At 36.1% G+C, this 22,996-nt stretch overlaps 1 protein-coding gene across 3 annotated transcripts in view; it reads right to left on the bottom strand.

Moving 5' to 3' along the window:
• Nucleotides 1-22,996, bottom strand: part of CTNNBL1 (catenin beta like 1) — a 219,567-nt gene that overhangs the window by 24,032 nt on the left and 172,539 nt on the right. For all 3 annotated transcript variants that reach the window (XM_074211917.1, XM_074211918.1, XM_074211919.1), the window contains exons 12-13: nucleotides 22,872-22,969; nucleotides 21,386-21,466 (exon numbers count right to left, since the gene is read on the bottom strand). In XM_074211917.1, the coding sequence (XP_074068018.1) occupies nucleotides 21,386-21,466; nucleotides 22,872-22,969 (179 nt within the window). The remainder of the gene's footprint in view (nucleotides 1-21,385; nucleotides 21,467-22,871; nucleotides 22,970-22,996) is intronic.

The raw sequence follows: 22,996 nt of genomic DNA on the forward strand, positions 1-22,996 counted from the left end.
CCAATAATATAGTCAAGGTAATAATACCTGATTTTAATTTTTAGCTGTCTAAGTATAAGGAAAGATATGAATGTGAATTGTGGTAGAAATGGCAAGATTTGGTAATTGGATATGTAGGCTGAGAGAAAACAAAGAGTTGAGGATAGTGACAAACATGAGAGACAAATTATTGTGGTATGGTCAATAGATGTAGAGAAGTCTGGAAAAGGGGAATATCTTGGGGAAAAGATAATGCATTCAGTTTTGGACATGATAGAGTTGTTATGTGACTAGAACACTGAGTCTGAAAGGACTAATGGGTAATTGGTGATGTGAGGCAGAGTTATCTACATAGAAATGATAGTTAAAACCATGGGAGGGAGAGAAAGGGAGATAGAAGAAAAGAGAAGGAGCAAGAGTGAGAGAAGAAAGAGAAAGGACTAAGGAGAGAGGAGAAAAGGGTCTAAGGCAGAATTTTAGAAATCACCTGGAGTGAGGGAGCTTGATACAGATGATGAACCATCAAAGAAGAAGTTAGACAAGTAAAAGACAAATCAGGAGAAGATAGAATCATGAAAACTGAAGATAGAAAAAAGTATCCAAAAGGAAAGGAAATATAAAGACTGAAAAAAAAAAGACTATCATATTTTGCAAATAAGCAATTGATCAATCATGACTTTGGAGAGAGCAGTTTCAATTGAGTGATCAGATCAAAGTCAGATCACAAAGGGTTAAGGAAGTGGGCCAAAAGACAAAGTAGAGGCAGCAGGAGTAGATGGCTTTCTCTATAGACTGAAAGTTCAAGGATAGGGACTGGACATTTTTAAGAAAGGTGTTTAGAAGGTTTTAAAACATTTTAAGAATTGTTTAAAAGTCATATAGAAGGAATCATCAGAGAGTAAAAAGACAAAGATTTTCTAGAAGGGATGAGATTGTAAACATAAAATAAAAAAACTGGAGAAGATGTATGTATAGGATATATGTATAGGAACTAGATTAGGCAATGAGAAGAACCACTTAGGGAGTGAGAGAGAGGAAAAAAAGAACAGGATGGTATAAAGGATTTTTGAGATGAAAAGAATGGAAGAGGAGGACACTCATGTCAAATGGCTCAAATCCCTCAGTAAAATAGGAATCTAAGTTCTTAGCTGACAGAAAGGTGACAAAGGGAGGGTAGGGGAGAAGTGAGGAGGAAAGAAGAGAAGATTTAGAATGGCTTTTGTGGGAAGTGAGATACATAGTTAGGGAGGAATAAAATGACTACCTTGCTGTAATGAGTGCCCAGTAAAGTTGGATAACATGAATTAATGATGGAATCTGTGAGTATGGAAGTCCACCAAGAGAATAAAAAAGGGAGAGCAAGAGACTAAATCTAGCTAAATTAAATTAAGTTTCTTCAATTAGGTCAAAAGTGTCCCTGGTGGCTTTTTCTTTCACACAATTTGATCTTTCCCACAACAAGGCAACTGAGAACTGTTCTCTAGGATCTTTCTAAATATGGACCTTGAAAATCAATAAGGTAAAGTCAAAAGTGTAGGGCTAGACTCTACCAGGTTTCTTTTTCTTCATAACTTCTAAACTCTGACAAAGCACAAGCAGACATACTGCTTTTAGACACATGGCAGTGAGTGTGTATTCAAAGGCTACATTTTAAAATGCATATCTCAGCTATGACTACAAATCATCATCAAGAAAAAGATCACTGGAGGCACATTAAGCACAGAGAAAGATGAAACAGATATTGGCTGCTGACAGCTCAAATTCAATGCTAACACTTGCAGAAGAGCCCCAGAAACTGACATGAAATACAACCTGCTTTTGTCACAAAAGCAACTTATCTACCCTGTTATAACTCTGCAGCTTAAGATGCTTATTTTTGAAGGGCCTCAAGGGTGTTGAGCACATTGCTATACTGAGTGCTTGGAGTAAAGGAAAAAAAAGAAGTGGGATGGTTTATGTATTATTTCAATGAGAGAAAAATGGAAAGGTTTACATAATCATTTTCAGCAATTCCTCAAAAGGAAAGGGCGGGATAATGATTATAATAACAGGTCACATTTATTTAACATTTTAACATTTATACAACACTTATGTTTACTCATTAATCTGATGCTTATAACAACTCTGGGTGGAAGTTAGAGAAGGTATTTTTATCTCCATTTTATAGCTGAGAAAGTTGAGTTAAAAAGAATTGAAAAAAAATTATCCAAGGTCACAAATGGTTGGCAAATAGCATATTATACTCAAACCCAAGTCTTCTCACTTCTACCTTTTACAACTTGATGGTTTCAGATACTTTAAAAAAAAGTGAGATAAGTATCTATCTCATTTCCAGAAAGATCTGAGTTGAACAATACTGGCTTCATCAAGCAAAGGTCATGCCAGTCTACCTCATTTTTTCTATCTCACTGGATTACTATACTTGCAAATCAAGAGAATGCCAGAGATATAGTTAACCTAGATTTTCATGATGTCTTTGACAACATCTCTCATGTTGACAATGTAGAAAAGGTGGAAAGATGTGGGATAGATGGAAAAATGACAGTTCAGTTAAGTATATATGGAGCTGATTGGATGACTGAACCAAAAAAAAAGTTTACAACTTTGATAGCAATTTGGAAAGAGTTTTCAAGTGGAATACCTGAGAGATCTGGGTTTGGCTCTGTGCTATCATTTTTATCAATGATTTAGATTCCACATTTGTCAAAGGTGTGGATGACACAAAGCAATGTTACCTAATACAATGAATAATATATAGTTGTGATTCAAAGAGGTCTCAAATTCAGGTTCTATGATAAGTACTGGGGATAGTAAGAAAAGTTAAAAAAAAAAACACAAGTCCAATGACTCAGTCCAAAGGGGGGAAACAAAATGCAAACAACTATGTACAAACAAGACAGATACAGGATACGTAGGGGGTTATTTCAGAAGGAAGACACTGAGATTAAGACTGGGAAAAGACTTCTTGGAAAAGGTGGGTTGTCAGGAAAGCCAGGAAGCAGAAATGAGGAGACAGAATGTTTCAGGCCAGTGAAAAATGCTCAGAGTCAGGAAATAAAGTGCTCCAGAACCTATGGAGGGGAATAAGTTATAGGAAGATGGGAAGGTAAGGACAGGGTCAGGTTCTGAAAGGCACTAAAAGTCAGAGGATCTTATGTTTGATTCCAGAAATGATAAGAGAGCCACTGAATAGGAGGATGACAATTAGATATGCATTTTAAGAACATTGGTTTGCCAGCTGAGTGGAGGATGGTGGCAGGGAGAACAACCAAAAGTCTATTGGAATAGTCCAGGCTTGAAGTGAAGAGTTTGCAGTAAAGGGGTGACTGCTTCAGAGGGGAACACATATGAGAAATATCACAAAAGATAGATACAACAGTATTTGACCACTGGGGTTGGACGTGGTGGATAAGGGAAGGCAGAGGTGCTATTATCTAGATTCTAAGCCTGGTGACTAGGTGGATAGTGGTAACCTCAATAGAAATTGAAAAATGGAGAATTTGTAGGTAATGAGTTCAGTTTCAGATATGTTGAGTTTAAGATGTATACGGAACATCCAGCTTGAAATGTTCAATGGGCAGTTGGAGATTCAAGTTTAGAAATCAGCAGAGAAGTTAGGAATGGATAAATGGATTTGAGGATGAATCCATGGGAGTTGATGAGATCATCAAGTAAAACAACAATAGAAAAAGAGAAGATGGTCCAGGACGGAGCCCTCTGGAACACCCAAAATTAGTAGGCATGACTCAAATGAAGATCAAGCAAAGGAAACTGAAGATTGGTCAATTATCAGCAAAATCAGGAGAGAGTAGTATCACTAAAACTTAAGATGAGAAGAGCGTGTCAAGAAGAAGGTGATCAACTGTGTCAAAGGATGAAGAGAAGTCAAGAAGGATGAGGATAGTAAAAAGGCCATTAGATAAGGCAATTAAGAGATCATCAATTTTGGAGAGAGTAATTTTGGAGCCTTCACAAAGGTTAAAAATAAGAGACAAAATAATAAAAGACAAAAATACCTTGACAGGCTAAAACATTAATAGAGATCATTGTCAAGTCATATATTTGGGAAATATTAGAAGAGGTGCTGCTGGGTAACAGTTCTTCTGAAAAAGAACTAGGTGTTTTAGTGGACCATAGGCTCAATAAATCTACAGAGTGGATGTCAGGAAAATTAATATAATCTCAGATTTTTTTCAGAGGCATAGTTTTCAGGATTGAGGAAGTGATAGAATAGGATTCTATTCTATTCTTCCTCTGATCAGACCATATCTAAAATATTGTTTTCAATCCTGAGAACATTTTAGAAAGGATAATGACAAATTAGAGAGTGCCCAGGGCAGGGCAAATAGAATGGAGAAGAACTTCTAATTCAACGAACAAGTCTTTCAAAGGTACTGGGATGTGAAACCTAGAGAAGATTTAGGAGGGACACATTTGTCTTCAATTATCTGAAAACACTTTTTAAAAATTAGGGTTCTGTAGAAACCAGGAGGGATGAGAATTCAGGGAAGCCTGGAGGGATTTGCATGAACTGCTGCTGAGTGAGATGAGCAGAACCAGAAAAAAACACTGTACACCCTAACAGCAACATGGGGGTGATGATCAACCTTGACGGATTCGCTCATTCTATCAGTGCAACAATCAGAGACAATTTGGGACTGTCTGCAATGGAGAATACCATCTGTATCCAGAGAAAAGAACTGTGGAGTTTGAACAAATATCAAGGACTATTAACTTTTTTTTCTTTTGCAAGGCAAACGGGGTTAAGTGGCTTGCCCAAGGCCACACAGCTAGGTAATTATTAAGTGTCTGAGACTGGATTTGAACCCAGGTACTCCTGACTCCAAGGCTGGTGCTTTATCCACTACGCCACCTAGCCACCCCTACTATTAACTTTAATTAAAAAAAAAACCTGGTATTTTATTGTCTGATTGTGCTATCTCTTATACTTTATGTTTCTTCCTTAAGGATATAATTTCTCTCTCATCACATTCAATCTGGATCAATGTACACCATGGAAACCATGTAAATATTGGCAAATTGCCTTCTGTGGGGGGGATGGGGGAGGGAAGTAAGATTAGGGGAAAAATTGTAAAACTCAAAATAAATATAATCTTAAAGAAGTCAAAAAAAATAAAGTCATTTCCAACTCTCAAAAAAGAAAAAAGAATTAGGGTTCTAGGGTGGCTAGGTGGTGGAGTAGAAAGAGCACTGGCCCTGGAATCAGGAGGACCGGAGTTCAAATCCAACCTCACTTAATGATTACCTAGCTGTGTGGCCTTGGGCAAGTCACTTAACCCCATTACCTTGCAAAAACGAAAAAAAAAAAATTAGGGTTCTATGTATTTTGCCAAGATGGCTACATGAATGGGAGACAGTCTATCTTGCTCCTACATACCCATTCCTGTAAAGCTCTAGTCTAAAGTCTGCACCAGACCTAAGAAATCCAATGAGAAGCTACAATAAATGACTTCTTAAATCCCAAAAGTCAGTTAGGTGCTTAAGGGCAATAAGAAAAGGAGCCACTTAAGCAAAGCCCCAGTGACTAGTGTTGGCCAGGGGCATATATACCAACCCATCCAAAAGCTCAACAGAGAGCAAACCTGGTCCTAACACACAGCTTCAACTCAGGAACTAAAATTGTAGTGATGAATGAAATCAAAGAAAACAAAGAAAGTACCAAAAATTATTACAAATCTGATTCCATAAGAACTGCAATCAAGAGACCCAAATGAAATACATTAAAACCTAGAAGAAATTAAATAAAAGAAAAGAATTAAAGAAAAATATGTAACTTTGAAGAAATAGTAAGCCTTACCCAAGAAATGAAATTTCTGAAAATTAAAAGAGATCAAATAGAAATAAATTATTCCATCAATATTATAACAAAAGATTAAGTAAAAATATCTGAAATAAAAAACAATTGATTTGAAAAAAGGTTAAGGAAAAAACTTAATTGAATTTTTCCAAAACAACAATAAGAAAATAACAAAAGATTAGACACAATACTTAGGAGGAAAAAAGGAGTATAGGGTGAGGTGTTTGGTGGTGAAAGTGGAATACAATAGTATAGAAGGGATGAAGAAAGGGTCAGAATTTCCTTCTCCTATTTTGGAACTTCTAATAGCAAGAATATACAAACATGGAAGGGTCAGAGGAGTTGGCATCAGATCAATCTTACTATTATTATCTGACATGGACAAAGTTGGTATTCTACACAGTTTCGTGTACAAATATATAAAACCAACAGGACAAAAAACCGTGTAAACGAGAGAGGGGATTAAGAGAGAGCATATATATTGGGGAGGAGAACCAAAGCAGAACATACTTTCTGTTCCTGAATGGGATCAAAAGGGATAGAAAAGAAAAAGAAATAGAAGCAAAGAGGGAGAATCTTTAATTTCCTTTAAGATAACTAGGGAATGTCTGAATAAATTGTAATATGTGAATGCAACAATATTATTTCACTGTAAGAGATGATTTCAAAGAATCTAGGGAATATGAACTAACATAGAGGAAAGTAATCAGAAACAGGAGGGCAATACACACACACACACACACACATATACACAACATTATAAAGACAAACAACTTTGAAAGACTTTCTCAAGAATTTGGATCAATACAGTTACCAAACTTGCATCCAGAGAACCTATGATGAAGCATGTAATTCACCTCCTGGCAGAGAGATGAAGGGGGGAAAAAAGGGTTTAAGATTTTTTCTAAACATGACCACAGTATGGATTTACTTTGCCTAACTACATTTTCTTGTAGTAAGGTGTTTTTCTTCCTATAAATGTTATTTTTGAAGTTATTTCTCCTTATTGGAGATACTGAGTGGAAAAAGGGAGAAGGAGAAAGGGCAATAGTTATGTGAAAACACTTTTTAAAATGCATAAAAGAGCTAAGCCCATAGGGAAATAAAATTGTGCATTATCTTTTGATCCACTACTAGGTCTACATCCCAAAGAGATCATAAAAAAGGGAAAAAGACCCACATGTATAAGAATATTTATAGCAGTTCTTTTTACAGTGTCAAAGAATTGGAAAATTAAGAGATGACCATCAAAGGAAATGGTCAAACAAATTGTGGTATATGAATATGATGGAATACTATTGTTCTCTAAGAAATCATGAGTGACCAGACTTCAGAGAAGTCTGGAAAGACTTGTATGAACTGATGCTGAGCAAAGTGAGTAGAACCAGGAGAATACCGAACAAATCAGGAGCAAAGCTATGTGAAGATCAACTTGGCTCCTCTCAGTAATAAAATAATCAAAGACAATTCTAAAGGATTTGTGATGGAAAATGCCATCCACATCAAAAGGAAAAACTATGTAGTCTGAAGGCAGACTAAAGCATACTATTTTCACTTTTTAAAACTTGTTTTATGGTTTTGTTTTCTCATGGTTTTCTCTCCCTTTAATTCAGATTCTTCTTTCACGACATAACTAATATGGAAAAAAGTTAAACATAATTGTACATGTATAACCTATATCAGGTTACTCACTGTCATGGGGAAGAAGGGAGAGGGGTAGAAAAATGTGGAACTTTAGAGCTTACAAAAAATAGGAATATTGAAAACTATGTTTGCATATAATTGGAAAAAATAAAATAACATTCAAAAAATTTTAAATACATAGAAGAGAAAGATGTTCTGAAGCAGCAGATAGGATGTTTTGAAAGCAATATGTAGAATTACATACTTTTTAAAGCAAAAGATGAAATGAAGATTGTGATTTCATATAGAATCAAATTGTGTTCTGCTGTTATAGAACTATTATTTCACTTTTTAAGTATTTAAATTCAGAACAAAAAAATCAGAGCAATAAACAAGTAGAATGTGCTGCTTGCTTTGATCTTAATAATAATAATAACAATAATAATAATCTTAATCTCTTCACTAGTAGAGATCTTCAAAGAAAAGCCAAGGACCACTTGTCAAGCATGTTGTATAAAGGAGTGTGATTCAGGCATGAGCTAAGTTACAAAGCTTTGGTAAATTCTTCCAACTCATAGATTATATGATATCTTTTCTCCCATTTAATTTCAAACATTTCTGGTACTGTAGATCAAGAAGTCCAGATTCCTATAATTCTGCTACATATATCCAAAACACAAAGTCCATGGTCCTATCTGCAGCAAAGAAAGTCAATAAACATACTCATTTACATTCTTGCCCCTGACATTACAGGCAGTGTTCTTTAGTGGTTCCTAAGCAACTTATCAACATCACTAATGTCAACTAAATACTATAGGCATGATACTGAAATGAAAGCAAATTCATAATCAAACTCTTGGCCTGAAAGGACTGGAACTAGTTTCTGTTACTGCATCCTAATAACATTTTTTCTAAGTACCAAAATTGTACACATGGTCTAAAGCTGTTGGCTGATAAATCACAAGGAGGGTTGTTTGATGCAAAAACAATTCCAGCCTGGAGCTGTTCACAGATGTCATGCTAGGAATCTACAGGCCACAATGATAATCAACTTACCTTCTCATCAAAAAACTGAATTTCCCTTTGGCAAGGAGATCTAGCCTTGGATGTGTTTCATCATCCTCACTGTTTCACAATGACCTGAGAATCTAAATCAACCCCAATTCGTCAAGAACAGAAATTACCTTAAGTAAAACAAAGTCCAAGAGTCAAGTGGGCTGCTTTTTTTTTACACAACATTTCCATGAAAATTTAAGATGCGCAGGAAGTCAGCAATGCAATAACAAAATTGTGCATCAATTTGGGAAGAGTGAAGCTGAACAATCATCTTTACATCATGTAACAAGTTACGTTTATATAATACATTTTATTTTTCATAATATTTTCCATGTAGTAATTTCTGAATTCTGAATCGGAACCTCACAATAGCTTTGGTTGAGGCAGATACAGACAATCACTAATATTCTCATTTTACAGATGGAGGAAGTGAGACACAATGAACTTTGGTCACTGAACTGATGTCACACTATGAGTCATTGAAGGTATTAGGATCTGAATGCAGACCTCTTATCTGCAAGTCTAATTGTTTTTTCCACTACATAATCTTACCTCAATCCTTCACTATGCCAAGAATCGTAGAATCTTAGAGATGAAAAGAACTAAAAAGCTATAGAGGAGATTGTTGGCATTCTGCTATTTTAAAGAAACACTTAAGAAGCATATAGTCAGGGGATGGGGGAAGGGAGATGAAAGTACAAATGCTTTTAGGGATATTAGTTTTTTCCTTAAATATGATTCTTTCATTTCTATTCTTGAAGCTTAGGAAAATAAAGATGAGATTTTCTTATCACATATACAACTATGAGCAAAGCAAAAACATAATATGTAAAGTCATCTGGATTTCACTATATATTATTCCCAATGAATTAATACTTAAAAAAAAATCTAAAATGAAAATCTAGTACAGGATGGGAAAATGTCTTGGTGAAAGAGGAAAGCAAATGGATAAACACTTATGATAGGTTTGGTTTTGTAGATTCCACAAGAAAAGATAATTGAATAAAACCTTAGCTGATAATTCTATGATGGTAAATAGACTGCAGTTCACAACAAGAGAAGCCAACTTGGGTCTGGTAAAATAAAGAAAACTCCCAATATGCTTAAGGAGGAGGTATGAGCAACATCAAAATGCCATTTTTGCAGTGAGGTCCCCCCAATCACATCCAGATCTAAAATGTTGATAGAACATCTTTTGAAGCAATATCAAATAGTCACCTTTATGTTTGCCTCTGTTTCTAAGCTGTCAAGTTGTGAACTTCCAAACAAGTACTCAAATGCTATTTTTAATATACCATGCTGTCCCCTTACTAATGGAAGGAGACAACTCTAAGATGGGTTGTTATGGAGGTAGCATGAATTTTTCTTGCATTAATGAAGTGGGACATGATTCAGAAACTAAAGATGAAGACCAATCTGTGTTCATCACATAATTTTGTCTTCAATCATGTAAGAAAATGACATTTTTGGCAAGCTACTCAACATTCTGAAATTTTCTGGTTACTCCTCTCCCAGAGAGGAACTGATGCAACTTGTGAAAGTTATGAATGATGGCATCAGTTTACTTGATGTGTAAAGTTTGATCTCAAACATAGGCCATAAAATCCACCCCCCCAAATATATACCTTACCTCCTAAATCATTTAAATGTCTCTAGTAACAAACATAATAATGCCCAGAACAATGTTATTTATTGACAGAAATATTAATAAATTGTCATCAACCCCAAAACTACACATAACTCTGCTAAAATTGTTTCTAAGAAACTCAGTGCCCATTGTGAAGTTATATTGCACATTTCGGCATTTTTTAGTAACCAATTAATAACATTGGGAAGAGGAGTTGTGTACTGATTTTACTATCATAAGGTTTACCATTATGTAATCTAAATTTAAAGTCCAATGTAGTCGCAAATATCTTCTTCCAATTGGATATATAACCTGAATCCATATAAAGATATAGCCCCAACCCTTAAGATAACATCATTCTTATTCCACAAATGCAGATCCATATAGATGCTTATACTAAAAAAAAAAAAAAAGAATTATTTCATTATCTTTTCTTTTGAGCCTGAATTTGAACAGCATTACTATAAGGAGAGAGTTATTTTATAAAATACTATCTTTAGGGGCAGCTAGGTGGCAAAGTGGATAGAGCACCAGCCCCGGAGTTAGGAGTACCTGAGTTCAAATCCAGCCTCAGACACTTAATAATTGCCTAGCAGTGTGACCTTAGGCAAGGCACTTAACCTCATTGCCTTAAATAAAAAAATAAAGAAAAAAAAATTTCTGTCTTTGCTAAGTTGGGTGAAAGAGACAGAAGGGTAAATGAGACTCTCAGTAAGTTTAAGTGACTTGTCTGTGATAATTTAACTATTAAGTATTTAGGACAGAATTTGAACCTGGTTCTCCTGTTCAAAGTACATCTCTCTAACCCTTCTGCCATGTTGCCATTCATCTTTAGTGACTCCCTGTTTATGTCCAGAACATAATATAAACCCTGCATTTGATATTTAAAGACATTCACAGTTTGAATCTAGCTTAACTTTCCAGGCTTATTTCAATTTACTACCCTTCACAGTCAAATAGAACAACAAACTCAGCATTCCACCTCCCATCCCCATGTCTCCAAACTGACTAACTTCCATTCCTTAAATGGATTATTCTTTTCACAACTATCTCTTTGAATTCTTCTCTTTATATAAAACAGAGAACTCAGGTACCACTTGCTATAAAAGGAATCTTTTATTTGTAGTTTCTCTTTCCTTAAATTATCTATTTATTAAACTATAATATTTTCCTTCTCAGTAGAATCTAAGTATCTTGAAGATTGTTAATTTTTCATTTTTGTATTTTGAGGAATCAACACAGTGCTTGGCATAAAGTAGGAGCTTCATAAAGGTTTGCTGAACAGCAATGAAAAAAGATTAGGGAGCCTAGAGGTTTACATGGTCTTGAAATGAACCAATAACTAAAGGAAAGTATAAACCATGAATCTCACATCCTATTTTAATTCAACTGATAAGGAAGAATAAGTGTACAATTTCATTAACTATACTATCAGGGATGGAGAAAAAAATAGGGAAGGAGGAAGCTACCAAGAGAATACTGAGATTGAAAATTAGACAATAATCAATTTATTTCAGATCCTAAATTAGCATAAGGTGATTTCAAGCCCATCACAATGGCTCTTAAAGAGTCATGATGAGGTAGGTTATAATAATGACAGGGCACTGTTACAACTAAATTAAAAAAAACTAAAATTCAGGATGTTATAAATGAAGTATTCTGTTGCATTATTAAAATCTGACTTTCTTAATAGGTAGCAGAGTGATGGTTTAGGAGGAATAAGGGGAGCAAATGGAGAATTAATGGAAAGAATTAGCAAAATCTCCTATAACACAGAAACAGAGTTCCAAAAGGATTTCACCAAACCATAAGGAAGGTTCTGGTAAATTCATGTTGAGGCCAGAAAGGAGCATTAGACCCCATATGGTGTTAATAGGAGAAATGTGGCAACTCCTACTTAATTGAAACCATGATGCTCTAAGGATATGACAAGATGTGCAAAGACTGAGCACATGGACAAAATGAGGAGATGCCTTTTTAAAAAAAATTCAGAAGTCTTTCAGTCAGGCTGACACAAAAGATACACATCATGCCGTATATTAACAAAGGAACTTTGGAGAAACATGTGGGAAGACTGAGAAAGCTCAAGATGCCCTACTCTAGACAGAACATCAGGAATACATCTAGGTTTTGTCAACAGTGGCTTAGTGCTCAAAAATACGCACAAGTTAAAAATGACCTAATTATTCTGAATAATTATGTCTGTTTCTTAGATGTTCAGGCAGACTTATGCTTCTGTTATGAGGTGGACAGATCATTTTGTGATAGCTAAATATTATGTGATTAGTCATAATATCCAACTTTCTCAATTAGGAAACAGAAACTAAATGTTATATACCTTATACCTTAATAAGAGTAAAGAGGGAAATTGTTCAGGAGTTTCTGGGTTTAAACTTGGGCAGGGCTACTAAAGGTAGAGCTGTTTTAACTAAGTCTTCTCCAAGAGCGAGGTAAATAGAACAGAAGATGAACTTTATATGAGGAAGGATGGCACATGCTATAAAACGCATATTAGTATTATCATGATATTCTTGGTGGGTTGCATGTTCTCTTAGATTATATGGATAGATGTGTATGTTAGACCACACATACACACACACACACACACACACACACACACACGCTGGAAGTTAGGAAAGGAGGACAAACATGAATGTGTGGTTGGAGGGAGGCAGGAAAAAGGCTGCTAGTGACCTGGCCGGCCATGGGGGTCCCAGTTAGGTCACAGATAAACCACACTCTGAAATTCACTTGGAAATACTGGGTTAAAGAATGGATGAATCTCACTAACAGCAGGATGCTCTTTGAAAGTTTGCTTCAGAAGCATTGAGAGCAGTTAGCAAAAGAATTGATGATAGCCTACACTTATATCAGTCTACATCCTATCTAAGTGCTCCCAAATCAGTCTCTCCACTCATTAATTCCCTTGCTCCACCTCTTTTCATAAAAATCAAACCATTTTAAACTAGTTTCAAATGTCAGGAAAATATTAAAAGGCTGTTTAAGACATCAAGTTCTGTGGACATCATTTCAATACAAGGAGTCCATCTTTCCTTTTCAAGGATAAAGCCTGAAACGATTTAACTGTAGCACAATTAGCATGTAATTTGTAAGTCATTACAGTGCAAAGTATGTGGTGAGAACACTTTATTGAATAAACCTGCTGAGCATAATTTTCTCAGGAACTAAAAAAAGGAAAATCTTTTTCTTGGCCTTTCCTCCCCTTTTTAGAAATTGCTGCCAGTATCTCTATAATTGTGTCTCCTTTCAGACAGTTAGGAGCCAGGGGTGATCTGTACCTCTGCCTAAAAGGAGCATTAAAGGGCAAAACATCTTCCCTGCAATGTAGGGTGTATATTCTGGGTTTCATTTTGCTGAGCATTTGGATGAAATCTGCTGAGACAAGCACCCCTGAATATTTACAGACTGAAAGAGACCACTCAGTACAAGAGTCTTAAGAAATACAAGCCCTTTAAAAGTTTGGGTCAAGTTCCTTTAACAAAAAAGCGTAGGGGGACTTGTCCAGATTCTTCTGTGACTCTGGGCTTTGGCTGAGATGGAATGACTTTAAATTTGATTAAAAGAAGTGGGCTATTACCTATGACATGAAAATCTTTGTTAGCCAAAGATTTTTTTCAACAATTTTGACACTAACGTATAAAATGATTTGCCAGTTATGTTTTATAAGCTCCAGATTAAGATGGATTTTCCTCCTCAACATGCATCCTTACAGAAATTTACCCTCATAGGCCAGGACTGTGTTGGATTTGTTTTAACAATGCCACTACCAGGGTGGCTAGGTGGTGCAGTGGATAGAGCACCAGCCCTGGAGTCAGGAGTACCTGAGTTCAAATCCGGCCTCAGACACTTAATAATTACCTAGCTGTGTGGACTTGGGCAAGTCATTTAACCCCATTACCTTGCAAAAAAAAAAAAAATGCCACTACCATAACAGAGAAGAAAACTACGGGGTGGGAAAGAAAGTAGAACTTTTCACATAAAACATGCACATCCAGTTATTCATATACACTATTCTTCCACCTCTACTCCAGTACAAATATCTAACTTATATGAATGACCCAAGTTTAAAGGAACCAGAAACAGGGCTAACATTACTGGAGTAAACCCTCTGCTCAATTGAGCTATTTGTAATTGTACTCTCCACTTTTCCATCTATATGCTCTGGCTGTGAATGTCAAATTCTCATGTGCCATCCTTCCTTATTTATCTCCAGACTGCATATTAGACTTTCTCTACCCTGCCCTCTTCATCTTAGAAGCTTATTTTAGCCATGGAAATCACAAATTCCAATCAACCTCTAATCCTGTCATCTGTCTTTCTGATTGGATGACTCCTCCCATGATATCAATTTAAGGAGGTTGCCCAAGTAGTCATGTCTCATTCTTCTCAAGGACTGCCTCATAAGCTAGGACCCTTAACCCACTTCCCACTTCTTTCAGCTTCCTTTTGGGCAAGTACTATCTTTATTTCAGTTTTATTCCAAAACTTAGAATAGTATTTGTCACCTGGTTAAGTGCTTAATAAATTCTTATTGACTGACTGACTCTAACTTCAAAATCCTCTTTATACTTTTCAACTCAATTTAGATCCAATCAATTTCATAGACATTTCCTTAAAACCATATGTTTACAACCTTTCAAACTTTGGTTGAAAATGAGCTCTTTCTCCTCTGAATTTCTGTGGTACTTGGCAATTAGGTAGTAGATAGTGCTCTGGGCTTTAGTCAGAAAAACCTGAGGTCAAATCTGGTCTCCAATATTTACTAGTTGTGTGACCCTGGGCAAGTCATTTCCCAGAGATCAGTTTCCTGCCACTGGATTGTTGAGAGAAGGGATAAGTTTTGTAAAGCACTTAGTAAAGGATCTGGCTCAAAGTAGGCTCTCCACAAAAATTTATTCCCTCCTAATATGGCACTGAACACTTTCTGACTTGGTTTGTAGTTACATGTGTACAAATCTTATCTGCCTAGACTCTAAACTACAAGAAGGACTGTGCTCCTTCCAGAGCAAACCCAGGGTTCTTCTATAAATATTTGCTGAATGATGACAATCTCACTCAAGTTTTCTACCATAATTTTAATCAACTTCAAAATATGGATACTGACATCATATTTGTGAAGAGATCAAAAATGGAAAATTATGCATGGTTCAATGAAACTTGACTTTGGATATGCTCTAGCAATGACTGATCTGAGTCTGATTATGGTTTACTTACACTGAAAATTTCATAAGGGATAAAGAAAAAGAAACCTGTGCCTAATTTTATAGTTAATCACATCTGTTCTTTTACAAACAGCTACTACAAATACAAATACAAATGTAATGAGAAAATTCTGATCAGAAGGGGGTAAGGTGGAGACAAAGACAGCAGGGTCAAGTCGTTTTGCTCTAAGCCATGCTACATTTGTGAAGCAGCAGCCGTCCATATGGAGTCTGAATGCTGGCGGCGAACTCAACTCACAAATTCATCCCTCACCCATGTGTCTCTTTGAGCAGCAGTGAAGCTGCTGAGTACTAATGGTCTTGGAATGTTTGCCAGTGCCCAACAAAATGGCCTTGGCATCAAAGAGACAGATGTTGTCAGAAAATGGCAGGGGCATTGGAGCCCATGGCACATGGGGGCTCCTTGTATGCTGGGGAGAGTGGCTGTAGTGATTACTTCCCGTCAGTGCTAATCAATTTCATACCCTCTTCAATGCTGATACAGATAATCTTGTGGGAAGTGGGCCAAGCTTACAAACAGTTCAGCAAGCTGCTTCCTGATTCCCAACAGCTTACTTATTCTCTCCTCAAAACTCTATTCCAGCTTTACCTCAAAGAAAATGTTAGTTAGTTTCAGAACTCAAAACTCCCAGACTTGAAGTTAGGGGTTCTAATGCATGAGAGCTCAACTCCAGGTTCAGTATTATCTAGTTAATCTGAAAAATGTCTCCCCTTCAATGAAATAGACTTCCCAAAGGAAGGTGAGAAAGATGAGAAATCAGTCACCAATTGCCAATCACTGAATGTTACATTGTTTTCACTTTTTTTAAAACAAAATTAAAAAAAAAACACAGAAAAAAATGTTAAAGATTAACTACAGCCTTATCCAACAGAAAGTGCCAATTGTGCTAGTCCCATTCAGCTTACTGCTAGAACCTTGCATAATTCAATGAACAATTTAATTTGTTTGTAATTATGGAATCACTATAAGGGAATACAAAGGACATACAGTTTGCCCTCCTACCTTAAAAATGAATATCCTCTCAGAATATGAGACAAGTAAGTAGGCATAATTCTGAAAACATAATTCCTCTTTCACATAAATTTTTCAGGTACTTGAAGGTGTTGCACCTTGGAAATGCTAGACAGAAAGTAAATGGTTAACTTCTGTGTCTTTCTATGATTACTGTATAGCCTGAGAAAATATGTTCTTGTAACATTTCTTAATACCATTTCTTTCTTTTTTTTTAGGTTTTTTTTTTTTTGCAAGGCAAATGGGGTTAAGTGGCTTGCTCAAGGCCACACAGCTAGGTAATTATTAAGTGTCTGAGACCGGATTTGAACCCAGGTACTCCTGAATCCAGGGCCAGTGCTTTATCCACTACACCACCTAGCCGCCCCTTCTTACTACCATTTCTGAGAATAATCCTTCTCTATAACCAGACCTTAAATTGATAACAGACACCTGTGTACCCTGTTTCTGCCAACTACTTGGGACCCATCTCTGGGAGGAGTCTACAAAGCCAGGGAAACAGAGGCAAAAGCCCAACATGATGATAAACTGTTACTGCTTTGTTTCCTAAAATGAGCCTTTGTTATCCCTGAATACCCTGACATAATCCTTTGTACTACACCTGCGTCTACTCTTCTACTTTTTCCAGTAGGTAAGCCAATTTTAGCTTTTCTCCTCCTAGGGACTCTTTATCTAAGGGATAAGCCTACATGCAATAACCTTGCACCCACAAAATAAAAACTTATCTGTCCTTTATCATCCTGAATCATGAGTCTTTGTGAATTATTTTCACTATTTAAATTCTAGTTCATCACCTGAACCCCAAACTCCATCAAAGGTAATGCCAGTCTCTCTCCACTCTCAGTCCCCTTTTCAGGCTAAAATATCTCCAGTTCCTTCAATTATGCCTCATCTGACATCTCCTCCAATTTCCTTACTCTCTGGTTTACCCCATAGGGGATGTGCCCCCTTTGCTGATATCCCTCTTAAAATAAAGTAGCCAAAAATGAAAGCAAACCAACAGGAGTGATCCAACCATGGAAAGAATTTTCAAAATGATGCAATATATCATTTCAGATTTTAAACAACCCTTAAGTGTTTAACCATTTATTAAATAAGAATATGTAGAATATAGATACAGATATACATAAAAGTAATGTAGAAAATGAGTCTGAGATTTACAGTTCAGATGGTGGAATGAATGATAGTGAAACAGTTTAGTTTCTAACCTACTTCAGCAAGGACCAAAAAAGAACACCAGAAGGAGTAATAATCAAGAAATCCAAGTAGAAACAATTCTAAGTGCCTTTTTCTAGTCTAAGTCTGCACAAAAGCATAACTAGAAATCTGCAGGCACTAGGGAAAGGGTACAGGCAGCAATATCTGGAGACTGTAAGTACCTAGAAGGCAGATAGAAGCCCAGGCTAGGGATGAATGAGAGAAAACTAAAGTCTGCAGTTATGTCGCATTGATATCACTCAGTGTTTGGGAAACTGCAGAACTTAGAGCTGAGGGGAGCTACTATCAGAAAATGCTCTAGATGAAATTATGCCTTAGAGTTCTACAAGGATAGCTTGATGACCTGAGTTCCTTGAAGAATATCAGTGTCCAAAAAGAGGAACTTATATCAGGACCAAATAAGGTAAACATTCCTTTTAGAAATGTGCAGAGTCTAACTCTGACACAAAGTTCCAATTAAGGAAGTAAGATTGGAATTGCGAATAAGCAGAAGGCATTAATGATCTAGACACAATCCCAGAAGTAAAGATTAATTCTATAAAAAAATCATGAGGGACAGCTAGGTGGTGCAGTGGATAAGAGCATGGCCCTGGAGTCAGGAGGACCTGAGTTCAAATACAGCCTCAGATACTTGATAATTATGTAGCTGTGTGACCTTGGCCAAGTCACTTAACCTCACAGCCTAGCAAAAAAACCAGAAAATAAATTTAAAAAATAAAATCATGAGCAACAGCACAAATGAAAATGAATCTGACCAAAATATAAGAAATAAGATCAGAAGAAAATATCTGAATAGTATCTAAAGTTCAATTTTAGAATTTGTAGTCTTATATAGTTTATAGCAGATTAGAACTTTTTTTCTTAAGACATTTTTAGGAGTAGCTTAGGTGAAGAATGAACAGAAAACAGATGCACCAATCCAATTTGAAGGAGGTATCTCATAAGACTACCCTCAAATGAGAGGCCAAAAATTCCGTATAACAAGAAAAAGATATGGTTATTCTGACAGAAGAAGAAACAATGAACATAAGGCAATATATACTGGTATTTGGTGGCTCTATGTTCTTACTGTGTCAAGTACTGACAGGTATAAATCAATGAAAAAAAGAAGAAAAAGATCAGAGCATAAAAATCATTGTTAGTCAAAAATGAATAAATCATCATTTGAAGACTCACTAAGTATGAGTACAATAGGGACATTTAAAAGATTATAATCAATGGGCAGCTAGGTGGCACAGTGGACAGAGAACCAGCCCTGGAGTCAGAAGGATCTGTGTTCAAATACAGCCTCACACATTTAATAATTATGCAGCTGTGTGACTTTGGACACATCACTTAACCCCACTGCCTTGCAAAAACCCCCCCAAAAAAATAGTGCATATGACAAAAATACCACTGGAGCTATTACTGGATTGTAAGTTCAATGAGTCATGTGTGATAAAGAAACCCCTAAAACTGATCCAATCTTGAGATATATTAATATTAGTTTTACATCAATTTAGTTCCATTTTATTTTGTCCTGGTCAAATCACATCTGGAATACTATGTTCAGTTTTGGGAATCATATTTTAAAAAAGACCTTGACAAGCTAAAATACATCCCAAGAGAGGGTTACCAGGATGGCTAAGGGCTTTCAAAATCATATTTTATGAGCATCACCTTGAGGAACTTAAAGTCAGGAGTTGGTCACATGAAAAAGAATTTGACTTATTTCACATCATCCTGATGAGTAGAACTGGAAGTAGTGGAAGTTAATTGTAGGGAGGCAGACTTTGGTTCAATATGAGAAACTACCTAACAATTAAAGCTGTTCAAAAATGGCATGAGATTTCCCTGTAGAGAGTCAGTTCCTTATGACTAATCTTTAGCGACAAGTCATGAGGGATGATATGGATGATAATGATGATAACAACAACAATAACTATATAGCATCTCTCTATCATGATTTGGGCACTGGACTAAGCATTTACATAATCTCATTTGAATTGTACAACAGTCCTGGGAATGGTGTGGTTTTTTTAATCCCTATTTTATAGTGAAAGAAACTGAGGCATGGCTAGGAAGTGTTTGTTTTCCTGACTCTGGCCCAGGGCTCTATAACTGCATCATCTAGCTACCTCAATGCTAAAGAAAAGATTAAGGTGAAGACCTGAAGATCATTCCAAGCCTGCAATTCTATAATTTTAAGTTACAAAATGAAAAGGGTCTAACAAAATAGAGACAGTGTAAGATGCAGGACAAAATTGTGGTTGGAGATAAAAAAGACAAGTGATTTGACAGTACCCCAAATGCTTCATCATCTGCCTATGTAGCAACTTGTACCTTCCTTTTGCTTTTAAAATCTCTGCTATACTACCGTTATTATATTTCCCAATAGACTATAAGCTCCATTAAGGTAGAGATTATGTCTTAACTATCTTCCTAACTCCCCAAGTACCTAGACAGTGCTTTGCACATAGTATGTGCTTAATAAATGGTTGCTAAACCTGTTTAATGAAATATGGCATACAAAGTGGCTCAGAGAAGCAAAGTATGTAATAGGCTTGTTGGATGAATTATTCATTTATTGCTTGCCCCCCCCACAACACACACACACACACACACACACACACACACACACACACACACACGTCTACTTCAAGCACGTGTAACAGCAAATTGGACTACTCCTGCTAATCAAAAGCTTACAACCAGGGGTCAAAAAGACTGATTCCAAAGACTCAGACACAAGACCTTGAAGTGTACACTTAAGAGATAGCAAATGACAAATGGGATGATGCAGCTATGAGAATGACAGTTTAAAAGTACAACCAATGATTAGAATAAGGAATTTCATAGAAGTCATACTATATGTGAAACACAAGAGATGAAAAAAATCTAATCCTAGTTACAGCAAGAGAAGAAGAAAATGACAGAAGTCAGTAATCAATAAGGAAGACCTAAATACCCATGATATAGATTTGCAAGTTATGAGATAGCCAAGAAAGGCAATCAGAAAGATTTTTACCTTTCTCATAACAATCTGTATCTTTCAGCAATTGAACAAATCTAAGCCATATAAGCTATGTAGCCTTGATCTCACTTTATTTTTTGAGGCTCAGTCCCTTGTCTGTAAAATGAAGGAATGGACTAAATGATCTTTAAGTTGTTCAGGGATTCTAGGGGAGAGATGCAGGGCAAATGTAAACAAATTGCAACACACATAAATAAGAAACTATAAAGAAGAGCCACAATAAAGGATAAAGATATCCTCAAAGAAATGTATGATCATATAAGAATATGAGCTGAACACATGGAAAGAGGTGAGGTCCAGTGTGTGTGTTCTACTGGTATCCTTCAGATATAAGAACAAGAGGAAGTCCTTTAATACATTGGGTGGATCCCTTGTGATGGACTAGTAGGATGACAGACAGAAATAAATACAGGCTCTTTTTCATATAAAGAAACATCCACAATTATTCCCCTATCAATTGATTCTATGTTTCAGTGAAAAACAATGGCAATGAAGGCCTGAGTAATATATAGAAACCAATATGGCACAAAGACACTGACCATAATTTTTATAATAGTATTTAAACTTAAATTCCACTATATTTTGACCTCTAATATTCATATATGTATAATCCATAACTAGCCTAGATCAATGACAAAGATTGAAATTCCTATCAGAAGAACAATGAAAACATCACAAAAATCTATTAAGTGCTCCTCAAATCATACCCAAAGTACTTCTTCCCCTTTCTATCCCAAAGTATGGAGTAAAGAATTAAAGTCAATATAGCAGTAAAAAGTCAGTAAAAAATGCTTACATGTTTTTCTCCTTCGATTTTCTTGTCAGCCACCTGCATTGCATCCAGATATTTAAAATGCAACTCCATTAGTCTGTCAACCTATGAGAGAAAGAAAGATACACAGACATGAGTGAGAGGGAAAGAAAACACCAAGAGAAAGGAGCAATTCATTTCCTAGTCATTTCTAGAAATTTCTTGTATCCTAGAAGGCCTGTTCTCACAAAGGAAACCATGCACTTTAACTCCTCACATCCATGAAATTCTCTGATTGGTAACACCTTAGAGAAAAATTAAAGAAAATGGACAATGAAGAACAATGTGAACACTATACATACATACATAATATGTATCTATATAGATATATCTATATATAAATATATCTATATAATATATGTATGTGAAAAGAGCCCCTGCCCCTCTCTGCAAAGAAGAGGAGCTTGAAGCCATATACTTGGTTTTCACTTAGCACTTTCCAGAGGTTTCTCCTTTCAAATGGAAACCTTCCATATTTGGGAATTTGCCCCAAGGCTGATCTTGTTTTTTTTAAAGTATGAGAAAAATTGCTTTCGTTGATTTTTGATTCAGGAGAATAAAAGAAAAATCCTATGGCAGCTTAAAAAAAAAGAACCCTGACTTTTGCTCAGCAATAACTCAAATATCAGTTTTCAAATCTGGAAAAGCAATGCTTCAAACTTGGCCCTGAGGAACCCTCTGGAGGTTTGAAAAAGAAAAAGTTTCATTTTCTCTAAGAAATCTAAATGATTGAAAAATCATTTTGAAGAGTGCCCAGAATACTGACCTGTCTGTTTATTAGGTTAGTATCATCAGACTCTTGACTGCTCTGGTATTTATCCAAGAGTTGAATGAATAAGGCTAACCTCAGATGTGATTTTTAAAACACCTACACCCAGCCCCTGGGAATGTTGTTTAAAGTTATAGCCTTTCCAGCCTAAGTCATGGCCAATGTGAGTCAAAAGAGAGGGCCTCTTTTCTCTTTGGAAGATGAAGACAAATGGCATAACTATGTGCTCTGTCATAACATGGGCAGAAAATGTAATCCCAAAAAGCCTACCTGGGGTGCTCTGACCCTGAGTGATACATACGGCAATCATGGATAAAAGGCTGTCTATGCCTAATCTACATAAATCTTTTATTCTGTTTTTCAGATAAGAATATACTGCTTGATCATACTTATATCTTATACCACAGTTCATAAGCAGCTGGCCCAATGCAATATTATGAAGTAGTTAGTGATATCTACTTTCATTAAGGGTTAAGCTCCCTTGTCCTGACTGTTTTCCCCTCTCAGGGCTCCAAAATATTATTCCCACAACACCTCATCTTTTGATTTCCTCGTAAGGAATGAACTGCTTATTGAATTTCAGGAATTAGGCAACCTCCTATTCAGCATGTCCTTATTTACACCAAAGGACTCAGTTCCATTCTGGGTCCTAAACTGGTCACCTATCCTGGAATCACAGCCCAAAAATACTGAAGTACTCACCTTTTCACTATCATTTTCAGTGAATTTGTTTAGCAATCGAGTTCGTTGCTGTCCTCTCAAATTCCTCAGAAGGGAGGCCAGGATTGAACAGACATGTTCTGGGTTGGGAAGAAGAAAGAGAACAT

This window comes from Macrotis lagotis, chromosome 1 (genome assembly GCF_037893015.1).
Source record: "Macrotis lagotis isolate mMagLag1 chromosome 1, bilby.v1.9.chrom.fasta, whole genome shotgun sequence".
Classification (NCBI taxonomy): Eukaryota; Metazoa; Chordata; class Mammalia; order Peramelemorphia; family Peramelidae; genus Macrotis; species Macrotis lagotis.